The 10,917-nt window shown below is 39.2% G+C and overlaps 1 protein-coding gene across 1 annotated transcript; it reads left to right on the top strand.

The window, feature by feature from the left end:
- Positions 1-990: 990 nt before the first annotated feature.
- On the top strand, positions 991-9,383 carry LOC121428202 (Y-box factor homolog). The gene is made up of 7 exons (XM_041624811.1): positions 991-1,135; positions 2,481-2,544; positions 3,597-3,630; positions 4,677-4,766; positions 5,613-5,924; positions 7,132-7,416; positions 7,944-9,383. Exons 1-7 carry the CDS (start codon positions 1,075-1,077, stop codon positions 8,025-8,027), a joined length of 930 nt encoding a protein of 309 aa, XP_041480745.1. The 5' UTR covers positions 991-1,074; the 3' UTR covers positions 8,028-9,383.
- The last annotated feature ends 1,534 nt before the right edge of the window (positions 9,384-10,917 follow it).

The following is a 10,917-nucleotide window of genomic DNA, read 5'->3' as shown; positions in this document are numbered from 1 at the left end:
TTGTCGTTCCGAAGCCCGTTCCGAGGACCCTCCTTTTTACAATAAGCCCGCTCCAAGGCCCCGGTCCAAGGCCCCCGTTTTTTGTCTCGTCCGCGGCACACCCCCACCATTTGCCCACCACTTTTTTGGTCGAGTGCCCCCCCGGGAGATGGAGTGTTTTAAGGAAAGGACTTGTCGGAGCAACAGTGCTTCCCGGGGGGGGGGGGGGCACTTACATTGACGAGTGGATACCATGTGCGACCAAAAAACACGTAAAAAGGATGTCCTTATTTTCACGATAGGGCACGTTACGTACGTAACGTGAAAAGGGTGTCAAAATCACAAAAATAATGAAAAAAAGGTATCTATTTCTCTAGGAAAATAACGTGTTTAGGGTCGAATTTGCGGGGATGATAAAACAAAATTAAAATGTTTTATAAAGGATGTCCTTTTTGCCCCAACACTACGTGTTTAGAGTCCTATTTGCGCGAGGTGTAGAAGATGGGGTCGTACTAAAACTGGGACTAAACCAAATAAGGTAAAGCCGACAGCCAAAGGACCCGTAACAATAACACATTCCTGTACTTGTTTAGGGGTTCATTTCAGGGAATATTTGCCAAGAGTATCGTTTTGTTTCCAATACTTGTTAAGGATAGGGTTTCACACGCCAATACCTGTTAAGGGGTGCATTTTCAGAATATATGGAAATTACGTGTTTATAGGGTGCTTTTCGAGACCCCATGGTCGCGCATGGTATCCACTCGTGAATGGAAGTGGCCCCCCGGGAGTGCTTCCCAGCCAATCAAAACCAAGAAAAGATGTCAGATCTGACAACCTGTCATGCTTTCGGACCAAAGTGCCTTGATGGAGCCAAGGAGTTGGAAGCTCCAGCTCCTTGATGAAAAAGCGCTCCCCAGAGACACGAATCTTTCGTTTTATGCGTACGTTGGGCGTGTCTCTTTTTCTCTTCCCACAATGCCGCAGTCGAGGTTGCGTTAGCTTTGAGATGTTCTTCCGGTATCTCATCAGCACAAAGAAGACCGTTGTGCGAATGAGACGGAATTTTTCGACCTGAGAAAAACATCATCCAGGAAAATGTCCGAGGGCCAAGAAGACCAGCCCCAGACCAACGAGGCTCCAGAGAAGATCGTTCTGGGTATGTTGATAAAGTTTGGTTGCATTTTGTGAACGGGAATGTGGAGTAATAATTAGTTAAATTTGGGCTTGTCAGAGGAGTCGTTAGTCGTGCAGTCACTTCCCACGAAGTCGCGTCATGCCACAGCCACACAGCATGTGCAGTACTGCACACGTACCGCACACGTGTATGCGCATTCCTGCGTCAGTGCGTGGCGTGGCAAATCTCGGTGAGTCCGAACTTCGCGGATGGTCATTAACTCATAAAACTAGCAAATATCCTTAAAATCTGACAACATTAACGTGAAGAGCGACTTGAAATTATAAGTTGATGGAAGTGTTAAGTTAAAGATTAGTTCAGTATTCATGAAAATATTGACACAAAAATCGGCAGGTACCGTACCCGCGGTGCGTTGTTTATTCATTGTTGTGACGTTACTTGTCTTGGACTTATGTGAGACTACCACATACCGACCACCTCTTTCATGTCTTTTGAAACCGACCACCTTGCGCGCTTTAAAATTATTGCGTATTACAAGGATATGCGCGGGAGAGTAGGCGCAGCTCAGTGACACGACAGTGTCCATAGAAATGGTAAGAATCGATTTTACGGAAAAAGAAGCAACAAAAAGTAAAAATTTAGAATTATTAAATGCAGACCCAAACCCCGCTGAAAAACCAATAAATCTGATAGGAAACTGCTTTAGAACAAATATCTGTCGTCAATCGTCGAATCATGCGCCGGAGCTCACAATGGAAGTAGGCCTAGTGAGACAATCATATGATTTAGCATGTTGACATCATAGAACTGATTTGGAAGAGTCAAAATACTTCGTCATCGCGACAAGAATCGGCCGTAAACTTAGTGTATCGCGGGTGGTCGGTTTCAAAAGATGGGTGCAAATGAGCAAATGTAAAATCGTCGTATTTATTGTTCGTCGATATATGCGCGGAGTGAATCGGAGTCGCTGTGCGAAACATGGGAATCTGATCTGCTTAATTTTCTGCACAAATGAGACGAAAACTGGGTAAAATTGATGAATATTTTCGCAGATACAATGCTTAGAAGATTAGGTGGTCTATAAGGGGTAGTTCCAACCTAGACCAAAAGCTTTGGTCTCTGTTTGTTGGTTGTTCAGCTGAACTTCGTTGGCTTCACTCACCAAATACAGAGACCGAAGTTCTAGCGCGATCTGTACAGGGGACTCAATTGCCATATGTTTATGTACTTGACATGAACTTGGCCATGCCAATTACCCATCCCCAAAGTTCTGACAACTCATTTACTCACAAAAATGTCATAGTACTGGATCTGTGCAAAAATCACCAATCATTTACCTTTCCCTTTTTGCACATCTCTGTTTTAGCCACAAAAGTTTCCGGAACAGTCAAGTGGTTCAACGTCAAGAATGGCTATGGATTTATCAATCGGTAAGGCTCTCTTCGCTATCCATCTATTATGTCAGTTTTGTTAAATGTGAAGAGCTGGATCCAAGATTCAATCATGCAGAGCTGAACATTCATTTTTTTCTTGGGGGGGGGGGGAGGGAGAATGGTTGACAAATTAGTAACAGCTTTATCATTTTTATAATGTCACAATTGTGATAAAAATCCCCAAAGAAGGAGTTCATCACTTCAGAATCAGACAGAATTACAAACTTACAATCAGGGGGCACTTTTTGCTTCATAAGAGAAGGGGAAGTACAAAGAGGGCACTGCATCCCACTGTTATTTGTCTATTGTAATCCATGTTACAGGTTGAATTTCTGTCCAAAGTGATCTGAATTTGGTAAAGATAGGTTTTTGTCTCACCTGCATAGCAGAGCGGGACTATAGGCGCCGCTTTTCCGATGGCGTCAATATCAAATCTTAACCTGAGCCTGAGGTTAAGTTTTTTAAAAAGACATTACTTCAAAAGTATATGGACCTAGTTCATGAAACGTGGACATAAAGTTAATTAAGTATTACTGAACTTCCTGCCTGAGTTTCACGGTCATTTAGGGTCAATGAACTTAGACCATGTTGGGAGAATTATTTTTAAAATCTTAACCTAAAGTGAAGTTTTTGAAATGACATCATAACTTAGAAAGTATATGGACCTAGTTCATGAAACCTGGGCATAGGGTTAATCTAGTATTAGTGAACATCCTGCTTGAGTTTCAGGTCAGATGACCAAGGTCATAGGTCATTTAGGGTCAATGAACTATGGTCAATTTGGGGGTATTTGTTGAATTATTATCATAACTTAGAAAATTTATGCATCTGGTTCATGAAACTTGGACATTAGGTTAATCAAGTACCACTGAATATCCTGTGTGAATTTTAGGTCACATGACCATGGTCAATGGTCATGTAAGGTCAATGAACTTTGGCCATGTTGGGGGTATTTGTTGAATTACCATCCTACCTCTGAACTCTGCAAGAGGCGTTCCACTTGTTTTTTTACCTATGTCTTATCGTTTATCTCTCTCTCTCTTGTACAGAGATGACACAAAGGAAGATGTATTTGTCCATCAAGTGAGTATTATCTGCTTTTTTCTTTACAAATGAATGAATTTTAGGGGTGGTGTAAGCCTTTAAACAAGGCCCTGTGTCTGTGATATTTACATTTCAGTCTCATTTCAGCCACTACCTGACAAAGAAAAGAGCCAAGTTGCGAGGGCCTTGTCAAGAGGCTAGGGTGGTGTTGGGTCAATTTCACAGTCACTATGGCTCAGCTGTGTGTTCCTTGAACAGTTGCTTTTTTATGGCTACTATTTTATTATTTCTTTGAAAGACAACGATGAAGTGGGACCGTTTCAGAAAGCTGTTCGTAAGTTAAGAGTGACTTGAAGAACGACTGGTGATCCTTTTCCTCTTGGTAAATGATACTCACCATTGAATTTTCATCAGATAATGTAGCACGTAAGAAAGGTTTGCCAGTTCTTGAAGTCGCTCATAACTTATGAACAGCTTTATGAAACACCCACCTGAACTAAGCTTGTATTTGATGAGGAAATGAATATAGAAAAAGAGAATGATTTAAGCAAATAATTCAGAAAAAATCTTGGAGGTTTCATAAATTCGACATTTGAAATGAAATGCAGTCTTTAACATGTTAAATGAGGCTTTGGAACTACCGATCAGTCAGTTATTGTACATTGATGCATGTACTCTATGAGAGAGGAGCTTTGATACATTTTGTGAAGTTCATTTTAAGAACAGGAAATAAATGAAGGTTTCTGCTTTACTTTTTATAAATGGGATTTGTAAAAATCGACAATAATTAGACAAGGGGCCTGTTGCAGAAAGAGTTTCGTTTAAACGCAAGTCAAAAAATCAATCGCAAGTCCCAAATGCGCGCTGTTGATTGGTTGAAAATCAAGTTGCGCATGATTTTTAGAGTTGCGATCGACTGTAACTCTTTCTGCAACGGGCCCAAGATCTCTGCAGCAGTTGGTGATCAGGGGCCCATAACTGGTACAGAACACAATCTTGTCAAAGCACTATTTACAACAACAATATTAATTGAACAATTCCCTCATATGTATTGTATGTCTCGTGTGAATCTTGTTTGTTTTCAGTCAGCCATTGTAAGAAACAACCCACGCAAGTACCAGCGAAGTGTTGGTGATGGTGAAGTGGTAGAGTTTGACGTTGTAGAAGGAACCAAGGTAAGAGAGATTACTGCTTCAGTTATGAATTCAACACAGACACTGTTCTCACTACCTTCCTAAAACTAGTTTACTGGAAATTAGTTTAGTGGAAAATAGTTTAACATGTAATGAGAATGGTTGAAGCAATTTTCAAACCAGTTCATAAAACCACCTCGCGATGTAGTTTTTTTTAAGATCACTTTGCCTTGTTAAACTGGTTTTACATGTAGCGTTAGTGAGGACACAAGTCACTCAACCGTTCTGGAAGTAATCTTCGCACATTTTGAGCTCGCTATTCGACACACTGTGTGTAGAATGTGTACACTGCGGTTTCAAATTTTGCGCAAAACATGTTTCCCCACTGTGAGCGCGCAAAATGTGTCCCCCCACTGTTAGCATTCCTGTAGCAACAAGATCGCTTTACATGAAGTGATTTAAAAACCACTGCCAGGTAATCAAACGGGAATGCTAGCAAAATGATCTTCCAAACTGGTTTCCTGAACCGGTTTCCAGTAAACTAGTTTTACAAAGTGTAATGAAAACGCTGTCATAAATGCCAGTAGTCATAACAAACTAAAAATGAGTTTGAACAGAATCTAATAATAGTCATCCCAATTTTATATTATGTACTAAGATTACAGAAAAATGAATGTATGCACCAAATGTTCCTGCCAAAAATTTGTATTTGCTGAGAAATTGACAAAACAACCATGGTATTCAAGTCAAATGTTGGGGTCTTTTTTCAAGCAGAAATAGTACACTGTTCCCCCATGTGCTTGTCTGTGTTGTTGATCGTAAGTGCTTTTAATTGTAAGAACTTTTTAGTTAATGGAAGATTCTGCATATTCTCGTCCCCTCACCCAGGGTAATGAAGCTGCCCGTGTAACCGGTCCTGATGGTGCCCCAGTACAAGGTAGCAAGTACGCAGCGGACAAGCGCCGCTACCGTGGACGCCCACGCTACTACCGCCGCCGCCGACCCCGCAACTCGCAAGGAGACGAGGAAGAGATGGCCTCCGATGAGAAGGATGGAGGAGAAGAGAACGATGCTCCCAAGGAAGGGAGGAGGCAGTATCGCGATGGAGGAAGGGGAGGCTATCGTGGCGGTCGACGGAGGTACAGAGGTCCACGTAGGCCAAGACCAAACCAGGATGGACAACCTCAAGAAGGGGAGCAAGTAAGTACAATGCTTTCTATTGATTTACACTCCAGGGGCCCATAACACAAAACTTAGCAACGAATAAAACAATTTTTTACGTTTGATTGCATTGACTACAATGTACAATCAATCATAAAATTCAAGCGTACGATCAATCGTTATGCTTTGTGTTACGGAGCCCAGAGATTCATTTATTTTGCATATCTTAGGAGAGGTAAGGGGTGTTATTAAAACTGTATAGTGCTGACCAGACCATTCCACTCATTTTATGGCCAAAAGTGCTGTTGCAATTAATCAATTGAAGAGCTTGATTCCAAAAGGGTCTAAATACACTTATGACCAGGATTGATATTTTTTTGTATAATTATATGGATCTTAGATGTGGGAATCAAATGCACCATATTGCATTTGAAAAAAATTAAGGTTGGTAAAAATTGATTGCAAATTTGAGTTATATTCCAAAAGGAGCATTATCTAAAACAGTTTCATTTCAAAAGGAGATAAATCCACTATACAGTTATTTAAAAATGGTTAATTTTATTACTTTACCAAAAGTTTTGCATTCCCATTTATAGGTACATGTTTGTGGATCGTAGTTCACACCATCAGTGTGAATTGTACTATTTTTATGAATATTTTTGGATTTAGCTCCTTTTGGAATTAAACATGTCAGTCCTTAGAAATGATAACAAAATTACATAAAGAAAGATAAAAAATTACTCTGCTAGCAATAGTTGTGTTTCGTGTTCAGTTTCTAATATTAAACATGTTTAAATTTGTTTAAAACATGTTAACAAAATGTAAGTAAGGTTTAATTCCAAAAGGAGCTAAATCCATGAGAAATTAAATTTAAAGAAATTCTTATAAATTGATATTGAATGCTGGATTTTTTAAAACCCGATTTGATTAAACTAAGATCATGGTAATATCAAATAAAACAGCAGTGGATTAGGAAAAGGGGAAAAACAACCTTGATTTACAGAAAAACGCTAAAAGTGTATGTAGCTCTTTTGGAATAAAACTAAAATTTTTCTATTTTGTTGTACTCTTCAGAATGTCAACAAATTAGTTATGATTAATTTAAGGTTTAATAGAAGACAGAACCTCGTAATATCATGGCGAGTTGGGCAAATGGCTTAGATTGAGTTTGCAAAAAAATTGACAATGATTTCAAAAAGATAGGAGTTTGAGTTAACATCTACCACATCATGCATTTAATGTACAGAATGAAGAAGACGGTGAACGCCAGGAGAAGGAAGGCGGTGACAAGCCAAGCGGCAACCGTCGTCGACGTTACCGTCCAAATTACAGGTACAACGGCCGACGCCCCCAGTCCCGCGGTGACCAGAACGAGGATGGAGATAGAGAGAATGGGGAAGGTGGCGAGGAAAAGGAAGGTGGCGATGAACAACGTAGGAGGCAAAGACGCCCTTACCGTCGTCGCTACAATAACCGCAAAGGTGCCTCCAACAAGGGCGGAGAAGGGGACCAAGGAGAGAACGGAAGCCGGGTAAGCTCAATGATAGATAAAGATTCTGCTTATACAAACTTAGTGATTGATTGTAATGATCTTACGGTTTATTGTATTGATCGTCATGTGCAATCATTCATGAAGTACTTGGCAAGACCTATGAGTGGAATTCTAAGTATTTTCAGATTGGGTATTTATTGCATTGCCAGATAAATTGAACTGAATATTAGCTCAGTGTGTTTCTATAGAAATTGATTTCTATTATTGGAGACCTCCATATCTAGACGGTTCAATACTAGTTTCAGTGAGAAGTGTGGATAGCTAATATTCAAACTTGTAATTGGGGAAGCATGCACACAATGCAAAATTATGTTGTGGAGTCTGAGATGGGTATGATATTAAATTGGCAACCAGTAGAGAGTTTGCACGATGTGCTTAAGTGTAGGTTTGTTGCCAGGATAAATCAACAATTACGGGGTATCGGGTAGAATCATTGCTTGCTTTATGCTTCAATTTTTATTGACTGCCCAGTTGTCGATAATTATTATTTTTTTTTGCTCTCGTAGAATGACCCCTCAGACGGACCGGTCATTAAGGAAGAGCAGCCTGCTCCAGCAGATACAAAGGCTAGCATCAAGGTTGAAGAGTAAGCGGAGTTTACCACCAAGAAGCACTGCACCCTGCCTTGTAGAATTTCACCTATAAAATCATCATCATCTTTGTTGGCACGGTCATCCGAGTTTAGACGCTGCTCACCAGCAATGCAAGAACAGTAAAAGCAACCTCTTCCATCGTCATGGACAAGTCACTTTTTTTTTATTTTTTGATATTGATATTAAGTTCAAGAATTTTCATTTGTTTTGTGGATTTTATCAAAAACTACACCTTACAAAAAGTGCATTATCACAATTTTATGTAGGAATGAACCAATGACATAAGAGGCACTTTGAATCGGTAAGTGTGATATGCTAAGCTTGCATGAATACCCATTTTGCGCCACATGCGTATGGGCAGTTTTCGTCGCTTGTATCACAAATTGAGCTGGACGAGGCTCTATACTGATGACATATCTGTTAATTGTGCGAATTCCTCCATACACAAATTCTGATTCTCTGAACTTGCTTTGCTATTTAGAATGATTGGAATTTGGTGAAATTTGAAGATAAGAGGACAAAAATCACATCTATAAGAAAGGAAAAAAAAAGATTTCCTCTTCAGTTGCATTATGCTATAGTTCTCAATTTGTTTGTGGGCAGTGTCGACTGTATATTATAGGCAGGTGCAAGTTATGGTATTAATTTGTATTAGTTCAAAGGAGTTTACAATCAAAGGAAAAAGAAAGATACCAAAGTAGATCTAATATCTTGTAAAGTAACATCTAGAAGGTACAATGTATGACCTATACCTGTTTGATTTGCCTGTTGGCAATACCTCCAGCTATCGCTAGCAGTTGCGCACATTTTGAACATTTTGCTTTCAGTATATTTTCTTTAATTTTTTTCCAGTTATTTTGACAAAAGTTATCCACAGGAAATAATTTATTTAAATGATTTGGAATTTCTACAAGCATTTTATATTTTATATAGTTCTAGTTTTCCACTTTTGAAAAAAAAAATATATGTATGAATTGTAGAAAGGAAACATGCTGAAATAGCTTTAACGGGCATATTTAATATATTTTTGTGTTTTTTAATTTTTTTAATGCAAGAACTTGCGCACAGCAGGGAGGTATTGCTGTTTAACTACAGGCATATATTTTTCTCGAATGCGTCAGCATAAGATTAACACACGGAATTAAAGACCTTTCTATTAACAATATGCATTTTCATGTTAGTGTTGAGACTCATAAAAAGCAAAGAAAATGTCCTTAAGATCAAAAGTTTAACCTACCATCTTGAGTCTTAAATATTGCTCATCACCTCTCTTGTGACACTGACCATCAAGACGACACAAGATGATGGCTGATCATTGCAAGCTCAAGAAAACAAGACCCTTATTTGAGCAAATCGTTGGAGTCTGTGTCTTTTCTGGTGTACTTTGTCTTTATTTTCAACTTTCTAGGCAGTGGCATATCTAGCTGGATTTGACATAAGTCTTATGATGGCCCCCTCTGTGTACATGAACAGTATGGCCCTTGAAATGCTGGTGGTTTAATCCAACTAGATGTGCTACTGTTTTGGGGCCATCTCCATTGCACTTTGCTGCTCTTGGGGAATATCAGTGGGCACCTGCTCTTGCCAGTGTACATCAGGTGGGTGTTTCATAAAGCTGTTCGTAAGATACAAATGACTTCATCACGACTGGTGATCCTTTCTTGTGCTGTGTGATATATCCCTGTGTATTTGACCTACCACCTGAGAACATGTTCCAGTCGTGCGTAAAGGTGTGCGTAACTTTACGAACAGCTTTATGAAATACCCACCTGGGCCCCATCTTACCAAAGGTTGACTTATGATTGATCCGATCAATTGTAACTATGGAAATTCATCTGTGTCAAGTTTTTCTACATAAAATTTCCAAATTGTCCTTTGCAAACAAAGGCGAACACACCAAATTGTCAAGAAAACAATGAATTTATGTAATTTACGTCATATCTAGAAAACATTTTGAATAAACATGCATTTTCGATGGTGACGTTGCTGGCCGTCCATAGTTGTGATTGATTGAATCAATCGCAACTCTATGTGAGACGGGCCCTGTCTTGCAAAGAGTAACGATTGATCTGATCAATCTCATGTCTATGGATTGTCCTATTTTTTTTAAGGAAATTTCCTTTGTAAACAAAATGAAGCATACTGCATTGTCAAGAAAACAGTGGATGTATGAATATACATCATTTCTAGACAATATTTTGAACAAACATGTATTTTTAGATGTTGACATTGCTGGCTTTCAATAGTTGCGAGTGATGGGATCAATCGCATTTCTGTAAATAAACCTCTATGTGATGTTCTGGGTGCTAGGAGCATAGAGAAATTGAGAAAGATTATCAGGGATTCCATGTGGGGACTGTGCCATGAATCTGTTCACATTGTCATGTATGATTTCACAAATGCTTGGAATATTTTCTTCCCCATGAAGTCAGACTCCGTCTGTGTGATTTTAATTTGTGGTCTTTGTCCATCACAATGTTTAAGAATAACAACCAAGGGTTACCCTCCATTTTTAACAACATATTTCGAGTCAATAATGGAATTCACCATTACCCAACTAGACAGATCAATATGTATTACCTGCCAAGGACTCGTACAGCATTTACACAGAACACTTATATTTTTACTGCCCCCAAATTTTGGAATTCCCTTCCCCTGAATACGAGATGGAGCATAAGTTAAGGTACATTTAAAGTTGAAAAATCACTACTTGCCCCCTACTCACAACAAACCCCTTTGATTACTTGATAATCATACAGATCCCACCGACCCCTCTCCCCCACTCCCTTTTCCTTATTTGTCTTTTTCTTATTGTTATTTGTATCTTATTCTTTCTCCTTGTCCCCTGTCCATTGTTTTTTTTTGTTTTGTTTGGTTTTATCATTCA

Source organism: Lytechinus variegatus, chromosome 14 (genome assembly GCF_018143015.1).
Source record: "Lytechinus variegatus isolate NC3 chromosome 14, Lvar_3.0, whole genome shotgun sequence".
NCBI lineage: Eukaryota > Metazoa > Echinodermata > Echinoidea > Temnopleuroida > Toxopneustidae > Lytechinus > Lytechinus variegatus.
This window is presented reverse-complemented; position numbering and strand designations above follow the sequence as displayed.